This window comes from Ursus americanus, chromosome 1 (genome assembly GCF_024610735.1).
Source record: "Ursus americanus isolate L20-20 chromosome 1, mUrsAme1.1.p, whole genome shotgun sequence".
In the NCBI taxonomy this organism is placed as follows: domain Eukaryota; kingdom Metazoa; phylum Chordata; class Mammalia; order Carnivora; family Ursidae; genus Ursus; species Ursus americanus.
The window spans coordinates 70362946-70384361 of record NC_142127.1 but is presented as its reverse complement, the minus strand read 5'-3'; the positions used below and the strand labels follow the sequence as shown (position 1 = coordinate 70384361).

Here is a 21416-nt window from a genome sequence, read left to right as displayed (position 1 = left end):
GAAACTCTTAGGAGGTATTTGCCAAAATGAGTTCGAGTGTTGCTTCTCACTGATCTACTGGTGATTTCTTCCCTTGTCCAAACGAGTGTTTAATCGAGTAGCCTAGGATCAAGTAGTTTACATAGGAATTTGCCTGGCAGCATCCTGCCTCTGCTGGCTGTATGGCGGGAGGTGAATGTTCAGGAGGCCACCTTAGGGCGCTGCTTAGGACATGGCTATAAGTCACTCGGGGTGGCTCTAGTGAAAGATTTCCCATTCTCCAGGTTGGGCTCCACCACCTCCGGTCAATGACCTGCTCCAGAGAAGATAACCATAAGACATCTCTCTCATACTGGGGGGTGCATGACCTTGAATCAGCACATGTGAACCCACTCGGCCCTGCAGGTGCTGCGATGCGCTCGCCTTCCCGTGAGCGTGTACCCCAGGGCTGGACCCTGCCAACTGGCCATCAGCTCTTCTCTGCCTCTGTTGCTTTTTTGTCCCATGATGTGCTGTGCCTTTTTCTTCCATCTTTGGCACATTACAATCAGCAGTTCTTTCCAGTATCTATAGGAAAATAGCTATTCAAGTGAGAACCAAGCCATAGTCAGTGGGTACATCTCAGCTGGTGTTGTGGTAAAAGGATTGTAATCTCTAGGAACGTCTGGTACTCAGTCTTTTTTTCCAACCAGAAGGAGCTTTGGTGTCAGGAAGTGGGCATCTAGGGAGACTAGGTTAAAACTAATATAACGTTTGCAAATTCATGAGGAAGGTGGTTAATGAATTCTCATAGCACTTCATAAGATTCGTAGTCTGTTTGGTGCAGTCCCTGGTAAAGACTCACTCTTCCTTTGCAATGTAGTTCAGATCCCAAAGTCATTGTCAGAGTTTCCCTGTCCCCTTGTAGCAGGATTCTATAACCTGCCTGGCATATACTTGTAGAAGTTCTGCAAAACTTTTTAGAAAATTGTTAAAAACCACCACACAGTCCCTGTGAAGTTGTGCTCTTTGCCCAGGTCTACAATGCTGCTTTTGATTCAAATTGTAGTTTAGTAAATTGCTCTCCAAATCCCATATGCCAGGGCATCTAATTTTCCAGTACAGCCAGAATAAACTAGGCCCCTGTATGATCCAGTCTCAGGACATAGTTATATTCAATTTGTATCCAAAAGGTAATTTATTTTTTTTTTAAATGATTTTTTATTATATTATGTTAGTCACCATACAGTACATCCCCGATTTCCGATGTAAGGCTCGATGATTCATTAGTTGTGTATAACACCCAGTGCACCATGCAATACGTGCCCTCCTTACTACCCATCACCGGTCTATCCCATTCCCCCACCCCCCTCCCCTCTGAAGTCCTCAGTTTGTTTCCAAAAGGTAATTTAAAACAACTTAGGTGTTTATGCCATTTGTGAGAAAATGTGGGGAGGAATTACTTTAAAGCAAGAGAAAATTTGCAAGCATTATTTTTCGTCTCTCTGGCACAGTCTGTCACATGGCAGCTTTCTCAAAAAATTCCTCCTCATCTTTTCCTAACTCCCCTGGGTTGATTGACAGAAGATCGAAGGCTTTGAAGAAAAAAAAAAAAATTTATATATATATATATATGTGTGTGTGTGTGTGTGTGTGTGTGTGTGTGTATAAATATATATATATATATATATGTATGTATATGTATATATATATATATATATTCCTATTTTATCTCCAGCATTCTACGGGGATTTTGGAAATATTAACAGAGACATAGAAACATTTGCAAATCCACATTATGTTTGTATATGCTTGAAATATCTGGTCATGTCTCCTACATATTCTCTTATTATTTTAAAAGCCTATTCAGAGGACATTTTCTGGAATCCAAATTATCACGTACAGGAAAAAAAAATCTTTTAAAGGTAATTTTCATAGTGATCTCTGCATACGCAATATTATGGGGAAGGAAGAGTTTTAAAACATTAAAAGTTTTTCTGCTTACATTATTTTAGCTTTTTGTGGCATTTTAGGAGAGAATTCATTATTTTAATTACGCTTTACAATCATTTTGAGGGTTAATATAATTAATACTACTTTTCCAAAGATGAAAAAGATAACATCCTGGGGGCCAGGCAACAACAGTAACTTTTACCCCTGAATTCAGCTCTAAATTCAGCCACTTGTTTATTGCTTCAATGACTATTCGTAGAAGTACAAGAATGAACCCCGGTGGTAAAGCAATGTGTCCGTGGAACAGTGAAGCAAAGGAATGCCTGAGATACCTTCATGACGGGCTTGAATGTGTAGATCTCCCAAAGGGTATCTCTGTGTGTGCCTCCCAAAGATACACCCAAGCCGATAGATCCAGAGCCCTAGGAAGTCTACACTGTTGCAGGGACTGATTATTGCTCATTATCCCCTCTGTTCCTCTTTAACGCTGTATAGAGTATGCACAGCCCGGTCCTAACACTCGTGACATTGCATTGAACCTTCTCAGCCAGTCTCTCCCACCACACCGTGAACTCCAGATGGCGGGAAATGGGTGTTCCGTCTCTTGCATAGTAGGCAGTCAAAAAATGCTTTCCAATGAATGAATGCATGAACGAATGAACAAGCTAACAAATGAAAGGGACAATCATCAGCGATGAACAGCGTCCAGAGCATTGCTGTGATTGTTCAGTATCCCTGGAAATAACCACAGAACAGAGTTTTTCCTTGTGTGGCCTTTGTTGTACTATCTCTATCAAGGAATCAGCTCCTTGGGGTGTTTGCTAAAATTCAAATTCCTGTATCCTAACTCAAACCTGCCAAACCAAAATCTCTGGAAGAGCAGCCCAGGAATCTGCATTTTAAAGAAGCGTTCAGGATATTCATAGTGAGCAATGGAGTTGGGCAGTCATTGCTGTGGAGGATCAATTAGCGGAAGGGAAAAGTGGCCAATGAGGATTTGTTTCCTAGTGAGTGTGCAGGACAGGTTGGTAAGTTTGCTTATCTAGAGATTTTGCTTAAGTCCCCAACATGTTCCTCCTAAAGATAATGTGGTTTTAATTAAGGAAAGCGGTCCTGTTTCTGACCTAATTAATTAGATCTGAGAAAATTCTCTGAGCCACTAACTACTCTGTAGTTAAGAGATTTGTGTGTGGTGTAATCTTCTATCTCTGTGCCTTTGTTTTCTGGGTCCAAATACTTTATTTGTTTCTCCCTTGGAGAAGCAGGCTTAACAATTAATTCCGGTATTAATAACAGAATAAATGGAAATAGACTTAAAGAGTAATTAAAAAAAGAACACTAAATGAAATCACTTTCCAAAAGTATCATGGGCTGCTAAAATAGGTAGGAGTGGAGATTTTCAAGTTTTTTTATCATGTTCCCATAATATTCATAAACAGGTATAAAATTATATTGAAAGGATTTTTAGGACTTTTTTTGTGTGTGCACTTTGGTTTTCTATTTAGAGAAAATGTACCGCCAACTAGACTTGTAAGAGAACAAAGAAGACATATGAGACATGAGTGGACAAGCTTTATATAAACCATACCAAACAAAATTAGATTTAAAAAAGGTATTTAGGTACATGAATTAAACATCTTCAATGTTTCTTTTTTGTAATTATATTCCAGCTTGAAAGTTACCCAAGTATCTAGAATATGCACTCCTAGAAAATAAGACTATTTCTTTTTTTTTTTTAAAGATTGTGTTTATTTATTTGACAGAGAGAGAGAGCATGAGCAGGGGGAGTGGCAGAGGGAGAGGGAGAGAAGCAGGCTCCCCGCTGAATAAGGAGCCCCATGCAGGACTCAATCCCAGGACCCTGAGATCATAACATGAGCCAAAGGCAGACACTTAACTGACTGACCAACCAAGTGCCCCCAAAATAAAACATTTCAATTGGAAAACAGATGCTTTAATCCTAGTAGGAAGAGAAATAAGAATGAGAATGGAAAAAGGAGCGAGGAAGGTTATGTTCAAAGAACAAAAGCAAAACCAGAAATTGTGCCTCATGGAAGCTGACATGTTTTTAGGTTGAAAGGAAGAAACTAAAAATCAAGGTGAGAGAAGGTGATTGGTGGAGGAGGTTGGGTCAAAGTCTCCGCCATAACAGGGGGTAGAAGCCTGGGAAGGAAGGCAAGGCGTAGGTATAGATGGTATTAGAGAGACGAGGCCTAACGTTCTACGTGTTTTGAATGGTACCCTGCTCCAAATCAGATCGTGGAAATTAGCTATGGGATGTGAGGACAGTGGGCCAGATTTGAATAGTTGTGCAGAGAAATGGGGAAAGGAAGTAGCCAAGTATAAATGCAACAATTGATAATTAGTTTTAAAAGCCAACAGTGTTTCTTTGATCTATCACAACGTTTATTCAGTGGAGGAAGAAATAGGTTTATAGTTATGTCTGCATTATGGTTGTAGGGGATTTAGAACCCGTTCTTTCGTATACCATTTTATGCTCAGTTATTTTTCTTCTTTGGAATTGGGGCATTTAAAAAAGACCGAATCACCTAATATATATGTTAGATGAGGGGAAAGAAAAACAGCTCATACAGTCTAGGAAAAAATAGTCTGTCCTCAGATATCCATGAAAAATAGATCCCAGCATGGAAATGCTGTCACGGAAAAGGTGTTCTGGGTCTAGACTAGAATTGACTGCAACCTAAACAAAGGTGTTAACCTACTTAAAGAAGAAAGTTTCACTTGGAGGGACCAATTAAAATTGGTCTTGAAACAAAGGAAAGAAATGAGTCATTCTCGCTGCTCTTCATATGGTGTGACCAAGGCTGGCCGGAGTCCTGCTGGTTAGCAGCAGTGGGAGCTGTAGTCGCAGTGGAGGTTGTGATAATCGTATCAAAATGATTTGTACCCTGTGCTCCTAAGCTGGCTTATTTATGTGGACTTGATATTCTCAATGAAGCATAGCTGCCACTCGTTGGCAGAGATGCTTGTCTCTGTCAGAGATGATGAATTATCAGAAACATCAACTCATCAGAGAAAAATGTCAATCTAGAATAACCAGAATAGTAATCAGCTTGGGTATCTGCTGTGTGACCGACACTATGCTTGGTGGGGAATAAGATCTTCCCCCTAGAGATTTGCAGGGTGTGTCTCTTGCTGTGGCATTTTTAATCAGAACGGATCCATCAAACTTCTGCTGTGGGCTTGCTCATCCTAATTCTGACCCATTTCTCATCTTTATGGGACATTTGAATTCCATATGAGCCTGAATACCCATAGTACATTTTCAACATGTTGCTTCAACTAGTCTTCTTTTTTTCTTTAAATATCATAAATTTAACCAAATGGAGTTGTCTACATGACCTGTGAACCAATGAGGGGAATTAAAGTCAGAGATATGGCTTATCCCAATCCACAGGCGCTGGTGGGTACGTTGAACACACAACTCTAGATCTGTTTCTGGGCAAAACCTCTTAGAAACAAGCACCCATCACTGTTCTCCCTTATAACCTACATCACGGGGGGCAGAATTTCTACCTTGCAGTGGATGTGGCTGGCAAAGAAAGAGTTTCTTAGTGACTCTTCTTGGAACAAGAGATGCCAACACCGGTTCTCTGTCAGAGTTCTTTTCCAGGAAGCATGTAAGGGGTGTATGGAGCCTCAGGCCCACTTCTGTCAGAAGCGTATCCTTTGTTTGGCTTACCTGATGGTTTTGGGAGAAAAGGTTAGTAACACCAGAAGTACAGACCTCTTACAATGAGATCACATTAACAAGTGCAGCTTTATTACCACTACTTTTTATCACTGTGGTCCTGGTGCTTGCTCCTTAAAACAAGATGTAATGCTGCCTCATCTTTCCTGACGTCTCGAGAGGAAACTCTCACAATAATATTTTCAGAAAATTTGCTATGTGCATCCACGTTTAAAAAAAAAAGCATTTTGAATGGCTGGACACCTTCTACTCCCTATGCCTATATTCTCTTCCTTGCAGGGTCCAGCTTTTTGTGCCTTCCAAGTGACCAATAGCTAAAACAGAAGTACATTTATTTGCAAAAACATGAGAGTCTTTCTCTCCACCCAAGCAGCTCTGCCTGCTGAAGTATCTTTTAGAATATAGCGAACTATCTTTGTGGTCTGGACCGTAGCAGTGATGCGGTTGCGGGGATTCTAGGTCAAGTCAGGCATGGTGAGTCTAAATCCCTGATCGATTTTTAGGGTAATAAGTATATCTGTTAGGAATTGTGTTAAGGTGCAGGTTACAGAAATCCAACCACAGGGGCTTAACCAAATAGCAATTTACTGTTGCCTAGGTAGCAAGAAGCCTGAAGGCAGGTGGTTCAGGGCTGAAGGACTCGTCATGGTTACTTCTGGTTCTTGCTCTGCCATCCTTAGCATGTGGCTGTCATCCAAGAAGAGGGGAGAGGGAAGAGCAAAAAGGATTATTGAGTCTGCCCTTTTTAACTCAGAAAAATAATAGCTTTCCTGGAAGTCCCGCCCAGCAGACTTCCATTTACATCTCACTGGCCAGAGCTAGGCCATATGCCACCCCTAGCTGCAAAGCATTCTGGAGAAGTGAGTATTTTTAACTGGGAACATTGTTGCCTTGGATAAAAGTGAGTTTCACTTGGCAAAGAGGAAGCTCAGTGGATGGGCAGTGATCAGGATCTGCCCTGAAGAGCCCCATGACATCTATCACAACCAGTTTTAGGTGACCGCTTTTTACATATTGGTATTGTAGTTCTGTTTCTGTGGTGGAATGCAGTGGTTGGCCTTGTGTTGTGTGTTTAGCAGAGGAGGTGATGGCATGAGGGCGTTATGCTTTTCCATTCTTATAAAGAACAGTGGCTCCTTCTTGGCCTTTCACAAGAAACATTTTTGACTTACAATGTGCTGAATGCAAATGGCAGGGAGGACCATTCCTCCCAGAGTTTTGTGGCTTATCAGCATGGTGAAAATAGTGGGCTCCCAGCACAGACAGAAACCTCTCAGGGCTGGATTATCTGACCCCTCGCTCTGGCCCACTTTCAATTTCTTTCATGCTCCAGCGGCATGAAGAAAAGGGGAGGGGGCGGTTTTTCTTCTCAGGACGATTCCCTTGAGCTTGGGACCTTTTCTCCATCTTTCCTTTCTTTCGGTGTCGCTCTTACTTCACATCTAGCTCATCCCAGCTCTCAAAGTGCGTCCTTCATCTTTCCTCCTGCAAGAGGGATTTGAGGAGACAGTGAAGCACGTCTGACTTAAGAGCCAATGACACTTTACACATTTTCACGTACCTATCAAACTCCGAATGCTCTTCTTTTTAGTTGTATTTCCTATTCTAGGCCCTAGGATAGAGCTTCAAACCAGTGTGATGTGGGCAAATGATAGACGATGACCTTCGGCCTTTGGGGTGGTGGGGCAGAGCCTGGCACCACCGGAGCGTCCCTGCTGCCATTTTAAATTATAAGCGTCTCTTTCGTTTATCCCAGTGCGCCCTACAAATATTACTGTTTTCTGTGTGCCAGGAGGTCAGAAAGCTTGGAAAATGCTGCTTTCAGGCCTAATCTGGCTACTGTCCTTTCTATCCATACAAATGTCTAAACACTCTCTTCTTTTTTTGTATTGTTCAAGATTTATGCCTTTGGCCTTTTGCGAAAAATGATCCTAGCAAACATGACTTGGCTGATGGCTCCTGAACACTGTTCGTGGCAAACCTGTACTGTGGCTTCACTCATTTTCATAGCTTAAGATTCCTTTTTTTCACCCCATTTGAGTTCTGCTATATTCTCCCAGCTTTGCTCTTCCTTTCTTTTTTATATAGAATTTTATAGATGGGAGCGCACCAGCTCCTTTCTTTCCTATCAGCTCACGGCTGACGCTGCAGCAATTGTATCCTTTGTTCTTTCCAGTTTTATCTTTTGGTGACATTGCTTAACCAGGCCAAGCCCAGAAAAGCCAACTTCCTTTAGCCCCCTCCCCAGTTCTCCCGTATCAATGCAAGTGCAGAAATGCAGGATAGTAATCTGCCGGGAGCTGGTCATTCATAATGGTGTTCATTAATATTTCCCTCTTTGTCTTTTCTTCCCTTTATTTTAGAACTTTCATTAGTCTTTGAGCTAAGGAAGGACGCATAGGTTGTAATTAAGCTGAAAAGTGTTTGGTTTTTTTCAGATGAGAATTCTCCAGCCAACTTCTGGGATTCTAAAAACAGGGGTGTGACTGGAACCCAAAAAGGGCAAATTGTATGGAGAATTGAGCCCGGGCCCTATTTCATGGAACGTAAGTACGAAGCGAGAAATAGAAGTTTGTTACTGAACATACTATAAATATATGGAGACCTAGGGAGTCTTTTCTGAATTTATTATAAAAGTTTTTGGCTCTGATTTACATATTTATGCCATGTGTCTTCAAACTGGGAAATACATTGTTTTAGAAAATGCTCATTAGAGAGTGTTCACATATTTTGAAAAAGGAGTATGTAAATATATATGTGCATATGTATATACACATGCATATGACATATACCTTGTGAATGCATAATATATAAAGCATGTATGGTTATTTTAATACATTACACATTTTATATACCCTTGTACCTACATTTGTAATTAATATTTATTATATTGATTGCAGGGAGCAGAAATAATAATTCAAGATTTCAGTTAATTTAAGAATTTTATTGACCTATACAATACTTTGCTATTATTTTTCCCAGCAGCAATAACTATTGCATTTGGGTCCTGGTCTTCACAATTACGTGAGAGAGTCTGGGCATACTACCCTGGAGGTCAGTTTTAAGAATCAGAAATTGGCTGCAGATAACTCAGCCATTACCCAGTTGACCTGATGTTGTATTTATTTGTAAATAGAAATGCTTATACATAGTACGTGGTTCACAGAAATATCTCATTCCTTTTTATTTAGGGTGAAGGGGAGTACTTATATTTGCCACTAATACTATTAAGAATACAGTATATACATTTTTGTGGAATAGGTAGAAGTGTGAATGAATACATGATTTACTGGGTGGTTCAAATTAACTCTTACATTTGGAGAATGCTTCGTTAATGTAGAAAATGGGCTATTTAAAATTTTTCTGAGTTGTTTAGTTTGTGTAAGAATTAAGTTTTCTATGTTCAAGAGATTTAATATAAGAGAGTATGTGTGTGAATGTTAGTACCGAAGGATGGTACATATTAAACCTTAAAATATAAAGTAAGGTTTAATTAAATGGGATACCGCTATAAGCATATTTTTATTGAAGTATATAAATTTCTGTAATATAAAAAGTTATTTTCAAAGACTAACATCTGTTGCTTTGAATTGCCATTAAAAACATCAGATAATTCTTCTAGATCCTTACTGGTAGGTCAGCATTTCATAACTTTCTCTAATCATGCTTCTCTCCCCGAAGGACTGTCTTTTTTTCATAGTTCATTATCTGGCTAGAGTTTCTCCTGAAACCCTAAAGAGAATTTAGTTTTTAAGGAAAAATGCTCATGATATATCAAGAAGTGAGGGGGGAAAAGCAGATACATATAACATAATTCTAACTAATATCATGACACATAGGAAAAAGTCTGGAAGGATATTTGCCAAAATGTGAACACGGGTTGTTTCCTAGGAGGTAAGATTATGGGCAATTTGTTTTTCTTGCTCATTTCTACTTTACTTTCCAACGTTTGGCCCAACTGGCATTGCCATCTACTAATGAGAAACATAAGTGATAAAAGAATGTGGGAGAAAATGGAATGGGTTACTTTCATTCAATGTGATTCCTCCCTTTGAAAGGATCCCAGGGTTTAAGCGGCTGATATAGCTGAGAAATTTTGCCAACTGAACTTTAGGGGAGAAGGTAAAACAACCTTTTTGTTTGCTCCAAAATGCCAGACTGCTAGGAATGTTACCTCTGGAGGGAGTGTGCCAATTCGTGTTGTGAGGCTCCGGCGAACAACCTGGGAAGAAGTCAGTATCCGCAAACAATGAATCATGCAACACTACATCAAAAATTAATGATGTACTGTGTGGTGACTAACATATCATAATAAAAAAAATTTTTTTTTAAAAAAAAGTCAGTAACCCATACTGCTATAATTTGGAACACGATGTGTAAAAACCCTATTTGCAGAGTGTCCCATTTACCGTGGTTGATTTTATTTCTCCTCCCAAAAGCTTTAGAGATTCATAATGTCCTGGCTGATTAGGGTATGATAATATCTCTGTCTGGAGGAATGCTTTCCTTTATACCTTTTTCTAGTATTTAATAGAAATAAGCTTGACATTGAAGCTAGGAATTGGGGATGAAGAAAAGAGTAGGGTTTTTTTTGTTGTTGTTTTATTTTCTCCTCTAAATTCCACCTTAATTCTGCACACACAAAACTGGAGATATTGTGTAAAATGAATGTAAAACTGGAAATATGCAGTAATGTTTTTTTTAAGGACTGAGAAAAGTCGTGTATGTTGAAATCCAAGACAGTGAATGAGAATTACAGAAAGATTTGGCTTTAGAATAAAGTTTATCTTCATTAATCAGAATGAGGGCTCCTCCAACACACATCCCTATCCTTTCAATGTAAAAAGCTCAGGTGGTATTTATATGAGTGCCTCGTAGTGTAGTCTGTGTCTTTTAGACATCATTTTTTTACCCCATATCTGGCTACAGCAGACCTAAGGGGATTTCCCAGCATAATGAGGTTGTGCTTGAACCGCAGGAGCTGATGGCATGGAACTTATAAAAAACTGGGGGGGGGGGGTTTAGACAGCTTCTATATTTTCAGTGTCTGATCTTGAAAACTTATGACATTTAAAAACTTTTGCTTTCATCTACAGAAAGAAAATTTATTTTTAGCTCATCAGAAGTTCAGGCAAAATAAAATTCTGTGGACATTGACCTAAGGTCATGGGTAAACTTTGATTTGAGCGCTGTCTAAGCTATTTCTGAATGTAAAGATGGCTTTAGTTTGTCTAGATAAAGCCCCAGAAGAGGCAGGCAGCCCAGACTTACATTATTACAGGGCCTGCTTAAATGAATTTGAAGGAGAAAGACGGGTTTAATTTTGGGCAGACGACCTTCCTAGGCACTGGGCAGGAGGATCAGCTTCCTCGGCACCTACTTGTCCTAAGACTGTCAGAGTCCCCCGATGAGCTTATGCTGGCAGAGACTGAGCGGGTCATCTTTGCAGGATGCAGCTTGAGTTTGCAAATATAAGAGGCTTCCAAGTTGTCTTGTCAGGTAGTCTCAGGTAGACTATGGTCATTCATTTATTCATTCATTCAGACCTGCTTTTGTTGTTCCTTTATTCCTTCTATTCATCTGTCCATCTGTCTCTCTCCAGCCATGAAGAGGTATTTATTAAGTGCCAACTTTGTGCCACATGCTTCTAGGAGCTCACTAAATCCTGGATCTATGAATGAGCTCGGAAATGGTAAACGTCATTGCTATGTGCTAAACTGCCTTGTGATCATTGAGGATAATATCAGAATATTGGTATTTGTATAAATGATACAGTGTTTTCACATATCTTATCTGTCTTAGCCCTGGGAAGTGGGGCAGGATGAGGAAACCGAGTATCAGAGATGTAAGTGGCTTGTGTACATAAGAGCCTTGTCCCTGATTGGCACTCAGATTAATTAATATGCTTTCCAGGATGCAGTGCCTTGCCAAAACAGAAACTTTATGGATGGCTTCTTTGGGCCGGTGCAGGAGGCAGGTGGCCTGAGCCTCTTATTTGTACTGTCAGAGCCTTTGCTCTGTGTCCATTCCCAAGCCCCTTCCCGCCAACATCAGAATGACCTTTTTTTCCCTTGGATGGAGATTTGGTGCTTTTTATTTTCCACTCTCATACTTTAAGTTTGGAATCCTGTTCATCCTCTAATCCTATTAGGTTTCTGCTACGTCCACACTGATACTGTCTGTCTTTGATTTTCATGATAGTGTATCTGAGCTTTAGCAGAGGAGGGCTAGGCCATTCAGGCTCTTTTGGCCCTTGTTAAAGAGAAGACAACTTGCAGTAACATATAAATGATAAGTTCACCTGTCGGTGGAAATGTGGGCAGATTTCCTCAAAAGCATAAGGATTAGAATGTGTTTACTTTTTCTAGTTTGTGGCCTCTGAATAAAAGATCCTGTGAATAAGAATCATAATATGAAGAATAAATAATAAAACAATAAAAGCACACAGAGCAATGGTTAAAATCATGTTTTAAAATAAATTGCAGTTAGCTTGATTTTTTAAAGATTATTCTTTTTTAAAAAAGATTTTATGTATTTATTTGAGAGAGAGTGAGAGAGCACAAGCGGGGGGGTTGGGGGCAGCAGCAAAGGGAGGAGAAGCAGGCCCCCCACTGAGCAGGGAGCCTGATGCTGGACTCCATCCCAGGACCCTGGGGTCATGACCTGAGCCGAAGACAGACGCTTAACTGACTGAGCCACCCAGGCGCCCCTAAAGATTATTCTTTTTAAATAAAAATGCTTGAGGGAAGGACATTTCCATTCCATCCACTTTATGGTTCAAAATATTCGGCTTCTAGAAAGTTGGGAAAAATGCAGACTTTCTAAATAAGAACAAATTATTAATGGCTGCCTAAGTGAATCTTGTAGCTATTTAAGGTGATGGACGAGATCCCAGTCTTTGAAACAAAACCATTTCTTATAGGACGTGGCCTGTAGAATCTTTTTTCAGAGAAAGCTTGAAATGGAGTTTCATACTAATGCCTAGAGTTAATGTAGATGAGTTGAGATTGCTTTTAAAAAGCACTGGGTGTTATATGCAACTAATGAATCATTGAATGCCACATCAAAAACTGATGATGTACTATATGCTGGCTAATTGAACATAATAAAAAAAAAGAATAAAGGAAATGCCATAATTGCATCAAAAATAATTTTTGAATAGGTAGTGTACAAAAAGAGTATAATGTTTAAAAGATACAAAAGGTGAAAGTGAGTATCTCCTCAACTTCATGCCCCAGTCATCAGAGTCCCCTCCCTGAAGACAACCACTTTTAAGTTTCACTTGATCTATCTGGAAATATCTTACTCAGATACAAACTCAGAAACAGAATGATTGCTTTAAAAATGTGATGTCGGAATCACACAGTTACAGAAACCCCTTTACTTAGGAGCATGGTTACACGCCTAAACACCACTCAGGGTCCCTTCCACCTCCCCTCCCCACAATACAAGCCGAGGTGACTCGGATCCTCCTCCCATCTGTGGAGGTGATGGAGCTGGCCCGCTGGTGCTCTGGGGGATGTCTTCATTTGTGTTTATGGAAATTAGTAAGTTAAACATTTAAAAATAAAGGGGCTTTTTGGCCTTGTTGGCATCTAAATAGGGGCTGCCAAATCTCTATTGCAGGAGCTCTATAAATGAAAGTAACCTGAAGACCCCTGAAAGGCGCCAAGATATATTTCCGTAATTCATGACTGGCTTCAGCCGTTCAAGGGGGACCTCAGAGAGAGGAAGATGCCATTTGGGTGGTACTTTGTTCCTTCCTTCCGAGGCTAGAGCGGGCCCAACCAGTGACAGGTCCTCAGAGTTTAATGTGGGAGGCCTCACCCTTCTGGCCTGCTGCCGTCTGAGGCAACATGCTTTTAATAAGTGGATTTTTTGGGAGAAAATGCTTTCTTTTTATAGTCTGAAGGAATACACACACACACACACACACACACGCACACGCACACACACATCTGTTTCCACAATTTGAGGCCAAAAGGAGGACATGTTGGCTGCCACATCAGGCTGTGGAGAAAGCGTTCTTGGGGAGATGGGGTCATTCATCGCTCCTTAGTCCGGCATCTCGCCTGCCTGTGCACGGGGCAGCCTGGCCCCACGGGCGGTGGGCTCCTCCTTTATCTGGTGCCCCATCATCATTCCTGTGTTCACTTTTACCTGTGTGTGTCTCTACTGCTCAGAAGTAGCTTTTTGTTTTCCTCTTGCAGTTCATGGTTACAAATGGTAGCTGAAGTAGAAGTGTGAATGCCAGCTCCCCTTTTCTACCCATGTGGAGTATTCTTCTAGGTTCCTCTTCCCACAACTAAAACGTTCAAGCGCCTCGATCAGAATGCTGCTCTCTCTTTCCTCTCTCTCACTCGGAGGGGATGTTGATCAGTTACACCATTTTTTAAATCTGGAGTGACCTCATAAAGCACTAACTGATATTTGAAGAGGAACGCTCCCCAGCATGGAGCATTGCTGTATTTTTAAGGGACAGAACTGGTGTTCTGCTGAAGGAACCGTCTTGTTTCAATCCAGATGCAAATAACTAGAGATTTTATTATAGCAAGGAATAAATAATACCTGGAATGCGTTCACTAGCAAAGCTGGCCGGGCTGTCAACATCCTACAAAAATAAGCTTTTTTTTGGGGGGGGGGGTCTCATAGTCTGTTACCTACCTGACTCTTAAAACCTTACGAAAGAGGAGATTGCATCCTAACTTGAGAGGGAGTTAGGGAAAGATGTCTTATGAAAGTGCACTTCTCTTTATGGAGAAATGAGCTGCTCACTCACCATTGATTTGATCTATGAGGGGCTGCTGCAGGCGAATTCACAGACTGCTGGTTGCTAACATTTTGAGTGGGATACTAATGAGCTCATGCCTGCAGAATTCAATCCTCAGGCATGTCACTGAGCTGGTTCTGCTTTGGCAGGCTCTGTGCATGGGGCCTCGCTTTGTTCTTATAGAATACATGCTATTGGTCTTGGAAGAAAGCAAGTGGGAGAGGAAGGTTTGCTCTGATCTATACAGCTGTTATTATTTCAGTAATAACTTGTGTTCACATTTGGGAAAGTCATTTGCACAGGTGTTCCCGGGCAAATGAAGTAATAGTAAAGCTAGAATTCTTGTGTAGGTCCTCTTGCTGTTCCTCCAATCCAGCGTGCTCATTCCTGCTTCCCTTTTGCCACTCCTCACTCCTAACTCTCTCTGCTCCATTTTTCTCATCTGTAAGTTTGAGTCCAGACCAATTTGTTCTGTGAGGCCTTTCCAACTCCACCGTCTGTGTCCTCACTAATCTTTTCTAGGGTCTCTACACTGCTACCTTGCTGCTCTTTCTTTTGAGTGCTTGTCTTTTGTATTTTGTCCTGCCTGTAATTGTCATCCTACAGCTACACTATAAAACAGCTGCTAGACCAGAACCCTTTCTTTGATTCCCTTGCACTGTCTGGCATGTATTGTGATGGGTACATGATAAAAATCTTTTGCTCGATGGTGCTAAATACATTGTGAATCACGGCACTGTGTTATCGTATATAACACTCAATATTTTACCCCATGATAGAGTTAATATTTTGAGCTTTAGTGTTTTGTCACTGATAGGAAAATATGATATTGTATTCCTGTATGTCGTATTTTTAATCCCATATAAATTTCTAAAAGAGGCTTTTTCTTTAATCATTTTATTTTTCTCTTAAAATAGGCAAAGCAAATACTCTGTAGGAAGCCATTGGGTACAGTCAGGAGAGTCAGTGGACTATTAACTTCCTTGGGGAAGTACATCTAGTGGCCCCACTTTAATAACCCAGGTGGCTCATTTGAGAGAGGAGCTCCACTCCTGTAGGCTGGGACTCTTCCCTGCGGCCTGCCCATCAGCATCACTGCCCGTATTACACGACACCTTGGGAAAAGGGCATCTTACAGTGACATAGCAGTGACTCAGATACTCTGTATACGGAGAAATTCTGGAGGCTGTGGGTTCTCTCTTTGACATTTTGGCTTCATGGTCTTTGAAATTGTCATTACTTTGAAAAATCAATAACTGAGATTTGTATTGCTTTTTATCAAGCTCAGATTGTACACACACACACACACACACCTGTGGGGCGAGATATAGTTCCACAGAAATCCTTCCTTCCTTCCTTCCTTCCTTCCTTCCTTCCTTCCTTCCTTCCTTCCTTCCTTCCTTCCTTCCATCTATGTCTGTATCTATATATCTATATGCCAGTGGTTCCTAAATTTGATCTCTGCCTAGTGACTGCATTGAAGCCACTTGGAAAGTTAAAATACAGAGTCCCTATCACTGCAGAGTCTACTACAGTATTCTTTTTTACTTTGTTAGACTGCTTTTTTGCTATTTCCATTGACAGCGGCAGTCTGTCTGTATTGTAGAGGTTAGGAGTGAACGCTTTGGAATTGGACGGATTGGGTTTGAGTTCTGACTCTGTCATCTCCTGTGTGCTTGACCTTCTGCAAGCCTCAGCACTTCTCCTGTAGTATGGGGACAGGCACCTCTGCCTCCCCAGGTTGAAGTGAGGATTAAACAACAACATGAGCAGAGACGATCACGGGGTCTGGCATGCGGTGGACTACCTCGGTAAGAGGTGGCTAGCTCAATTCTTAGCCCTACACTATACATGTTATGGTGCGTCGTTTTTGTGCATTATCTTTCTCATATATTTGGGATGTTCTTAGAAAAAGTCAGAGGACCATATAAAATCAGATAGGAGCTGGTACCCTTTGTTTCTCTGATTGGAAAAGAAGGGATCATTCAGAGTCATGAGTAGGATTTTCTGAGAGGTGATATGACGGATTTCTTCAGCTAATTCCTAAATGACTTGTTTCAGTGTTTAAAGTATTGTTTTTCTCCAATCGATTTGCAGCGGAGATAAAAATCTGTTTTAAATACTACCACGGCATTAGTGGAGCCCTTCGTGCCACGACCCCCTGCATTACCGTGAAGAACCCGGCTGTGATGGTGAGTGCCCCTCATTGTCAGCTTCCTCAGGAGGTCCCTAGGGCCTGGGTTTCTATTTTTGCCTGTGTAGCTCTGACAGGGTTATGGGGAACAATGAAAAAGGAAACGCATAATACCATGGGCACCCATTTTAGGAAAGGAAATAACTTACAGGCTGGCTTACCTGGATCCATAATACAAATCAGTAGAAAAATCTGATTTGATTTATAACAACTCTGCAAATAGTCAACTCTTCAGAAAACCCATTCAGGAAGCAAGTAAATGAGTACCTCATCACACTTAGTCTTAAACTTGGTCTAAATTTAATCTAGGTGACTGGTTGGGAGGAGATGGTGGCATTGCATCTTACGTGAGTTTAATTTACATGATTTCAACGAGTAAAAAGGAAAAGTAACAATTTAAATCGTGTGTGATTCTACCTGCCAGTTAACTGAGCAAGCTTTCACCCCAAAGAGTGTAAGATGGGGATCACGTGTGTGCTGTCCCCTCAGGAGGTCTGAGCCCAAGATCTCTTCATGCTGAGTTGGGCTCTAGTGCCTAAATATACCACACATTTTTGGTATAACATGGCCACTCGATGGAATTCAGTCTCTTCACCAGGTCTTCAAGTGAAGAGATACCTAATTTAGTTTTGGGGGAAACTGGTTGTGTTGGACTTTTGAAGGAAAGAATGTCTATTTGCAACATGGTACTTTCCAAAGGATTACTTTTTACAGTTTTGTGATTTTTTACTCCACTGACTAACTAGAATCTAACAGATTTGCAATATGTACTCCATTGTACATGGGTGGTTGGGTTCAGATTGTTTGGGGAAATTCTTGGAGTCTAAGATACGTAAAGCATTGTAGTTTCTATAAGCCATTAATAGAAACCAGGCCATGAAAGTATAGAAAAAAAATATTGACTCCCACAATATAGAATCTTTGTAACAGAGTGTGTGTGTATGTTGTGTGTGTGTGTGTTGTGTGTATGTATGCATTTATAGATGCATGCATTTTTGGAAATAGGCAAGTGGCCATGCTGACTCCCTGATACTCAGAAAGTAATCTCTGCAGGTGGTATTTTAAAATTGTCCATACCCACCAATGTGGTATCATGAAGTCTTTCCTTTTCATTTATTCATTCAAACAAATATTCATTGGGTACCTGCTAAGTACCAGGCATTGCACCCACCACCAGGGATGACATGATAAGCCAGACCTGGTCCTTGCTCTCCCATCTGGTGGGGACAAGAGACATCAAGTAAATTAAATTACGTTTATTTGAGTGATAATTACTATGAGGGGGAGTAAAATGGGACCATGATAGCATATATGAGTAGGATTTATCCTGACCAAGTAGGTCTTGGAAGTCTTCCTTGAAGATGTGTTTACAGGACGATCTGAAGGATGAGTAGAAGTTACTTAGGTGAAGAGGGGGAGGGAAGAGCATTTCCGATAGTAGGAATAGTATGTATAAAATCTTCAGTATCTAAATATTCTTCTCACATTTGAATTATATTTGAGTTCCTTCGTAGTAAACATTGTTTAGAATTTAAAAGAGTAATCCACATTCACAATACAAGATTTTGAAGGTCACAAGGAGAATAACAATGATTGATTACAAAATCTGCCATGTCACATACTAAGGACTGGAATATACTTTAATTAATATTCTAAAAAGAAAAACCATAAAACTGGAAAAGTGAGTTTTTTAAATAATAAAACCTTTGAAAGATTAATTTTGTATGAAATTAGACAGTAGCTTCCAAACATGATTTTCTAGATTCAGATTTTCTTAGACTTGAGCAGTTTCAGTGATCAGATATCATCGAAGACAGCAGGACTTCCCTCCAAAAACATTGATCTCGTTCCATTGATTTTGCATTGAGATTACTCTGTCAAAGCCTGTGGATAGTTTGGAGATAATTAATTTGCTTCAGACAGGTTTTAGAGAACCTTAAAAGCTTCCCAGATACAGCTCTGGCCATCAGAACGAATATTTTGGTTCAAAGGATGACTAATGAAATTAATAGTCAATAGATTTCTGACCCAGCTAAGACAATTGGGTCTGTATCCAAAATTGGAAGGCTGTGCCACATGGACATCTCATGAAGCTGTGTTTCTATCACAGCATGATGGCCACCTTGTTACATGACATGCGTCTAGTTAGTCTGACTCGTTGACAGCACTGACATTTACAAATCTCTTTAGTTTCATTATTCCATGACCATATGCGAAAAACAGTCCATTGGAAGAAATAACGGAGCAACTCTGTAGGGAAGGAAATGAGCTGTCATCCTCATCTTATGGCCTCCTCTATCATATATCCTTTTGCAATGAATCAGGGATTTAAAAAAGTTGTGTCTTTTCTGTCATTTGCACTTTGACGTCATTGTCATTCATCAGAGTACACAGCGATATGTGTCTCAGGCATTTGGAACAGGAAATCCTCTGGCTTCAGGGACAGATAAAGGCTAGCATCACTCACTACCACGTATTGTTCCAACACTTGATTGTCGACGTTCCTTCTGGGTTTTCCTGGAATGAATCTATGGAGTGAGTTTATTTAAAAACCTCTCTCTAAACATTGAGTGCAGATGTATTTCTTATCACTGATGTCCCTATATCTAGCGACAATGTTTGGTCTTTCCTGACTTTATTGTCATGAATGATAAAATTGAATTCTTCAAGTATTATTTCAGATGAGCATTTGCCACGGTTGTAGTAAAGGACACAATCTGTGAATTCTGGGAGAATTGTTTCACATTAGCCTTTTGTTAGACGTGGTTTATGTTTTTAAAATGAGAATTTGAAGGCATTTTCTTGTGTTTCTATAATAGCTTATAACATTTTAGATAGGTCTTAGTGAAGACAAACCATGAGCCTTTTCCATCTCATTTAACTCACCGAGCATTGGTGTGGCCTAGCGGGAAGAGATATCATGTTTTTGGAGGGAACACATCTCATTGGGCAGTGTGGTCCATTTGAAGTGAGGCTACGGTTTACCAGATGTCTGGCTGTACCCGGACTTGGTGGGGCACGTTGCTGAGTGTCTGTCTCAGTAGCATCTGTACTACCTCACTCTGTTCATCACTCAATAGCCCAGGGGTGTGTGTGGTGAAAGCAGTATGAGACAGTGACAGCCGTCATTTATCTGGTCAGTTTGCTGCTCTCTCTGTTCCAGGTAAGCTGGGGATGATGAGTCAGAGGGGAACAACACAATATAATAAACCATACATACTTGTTGAGAGCCAATCCAGAATTATCAAGTAGTTGGTTTTATGGATGAGATGAAATGAGGATACGTGGATGGTACCCTAGTATATTGCAGATGACATTTGAAAAATTAGGAACCAGTTAAGTGCTCTACAAAATAGTTTTAAATAAGATACAGGAAGTAGAGAAGGAAGTAGAAATTTGTATTTCAAAATTTGAATTTCAAAATTTGAATGAAATTTATTTTAAAGTTGCTCAACTTTGCTTGGATTAGTGAAAGTTTTATCTTTTATTAGTGTATGTTTTTTTAAATTGAAGTATAATTAACAGACTGTTATTATTAGTTTAGGTGTACAATACAATGATTCAACAATTCTATACATTACTCAGTGCTCATTATGATACGTGTACTCTTTAATCCCCATCACCTGTTTCACCCATCCCCCCACCCATCTCTCCCCTGGTAATGACAAGTTTGTTCTCTGTATTATGAGTCTGTTTTTTTTTTTAATCTTTTTTTGTTGTTGTTTGTTCATTTGTTTTGTTTCTTAAATTCCATACATGAGTAAAATCATGTGTTGTTTATCTTTCTCTAACTTATTTCACTTAGCATTATATTCTCTACTCCAACCCTGTTGTTGTAAATGGCAAGATTTCATTTTTTTATGGCTAATATTCCACTGTGTATATGCACCACATCTTCTTTATCCATTCATCTGTCAGCGGATACTTGGGCTGCTTCCACATCTTGGCTATTATAGGTAATGCTGCAATAAACATAGGGGTCCATGTACCTTTTCAAATTAGTGTTTTCGTTTTCCCTGGGTAAATGCCCAATAGTGTAATTACTGGATCATATGATAATTCTGTTATTAATTTTTTGAGGAACCCACATACTGTTTTCCACAATGGCTGCACCAGTTTGCATTTGGTGGTGTGTGATTTTTAAAGGAGTAAGGGAGTGCTGCAAAGATTCAATGCAAAGGTTTAATCTGAAATTTAGAATTAAAATGTGGTTTTTATTTCCTAACTATTCAAAATATATTCTGCCTTCACTTCTGTCTCTTATAGTATTGTGGACTCCTTTTTTAGAGAAATGGGAAACTCTTTTTTTTTTTTTTTTTAGTATACTATAAATTGAGCACTAATTGTACATAAATTGAGAGAAAGGCTAGATCTGCTATGTGGTCCATAAATGACTGGTTTCAAGTGAGATATAATTTACTTGAAAGCTTTTAGGAAAACTTTTACAATACAATAACCAGTACAACATATTGCAAACTCTTGTCATTGCTAATTACAATACCACGTGCCATGTACCTGCAGCACAATAAAATAGGAGTCTACAAGGGCAATGGGGCATCCACGTGGTCACTCAGAAATATTTGGCAGGAGAGGATAATTCTGCGTACGTGTGGATGAGCTTGATATAGATCACCTGTTTAGTTTATTCTAAGTTTTCCTAAGAAATCTAAAGGAGTTCGGTGTTTGGTTTGTAACTTAAAGGAATATTTTAATACGGTAATAGCAATATAAGTGCATTTACTACATATCAACTATATTCTTATCAAAGAAATAAAAGGACATGAAGTAGGTTGATTCATATCCCAGGGTATTTAGAAGTTTGTATTGGT

At 39.9% G+C, this 21416-nt stretch overlaps 1 protein-coding gene across 3 annotated transcripts in view; it reads left to right on the top strand.

Moving 5' to 3' along the window:
- HECW2 (HECT, C2 and WW domain containing E3 ubiquitin protein ligase 2) overlaps positions 1 to 21416 on the top strand; it is a 225524-nt gene that overhangs the window by 66224 nt on the left and 137884 nt on the right. For all 3 annotated transcript variants that reach the window (XM_045806374.2, XM_045806373.2, XM_045806375.2), the window contains exons 2-3: positions 8062 to 8169; positions 16491 to 16585. In XM_045806374.2, the coding sequence (XP_045662330.2) occupies positions 8062 to 8169; positions 16491 to 16585 (203 nt within the window). The remainder of the gene's footprint in view (positions 1 to 8061; positions 8170 to 16490; positions 16586 to 21416) is intronic.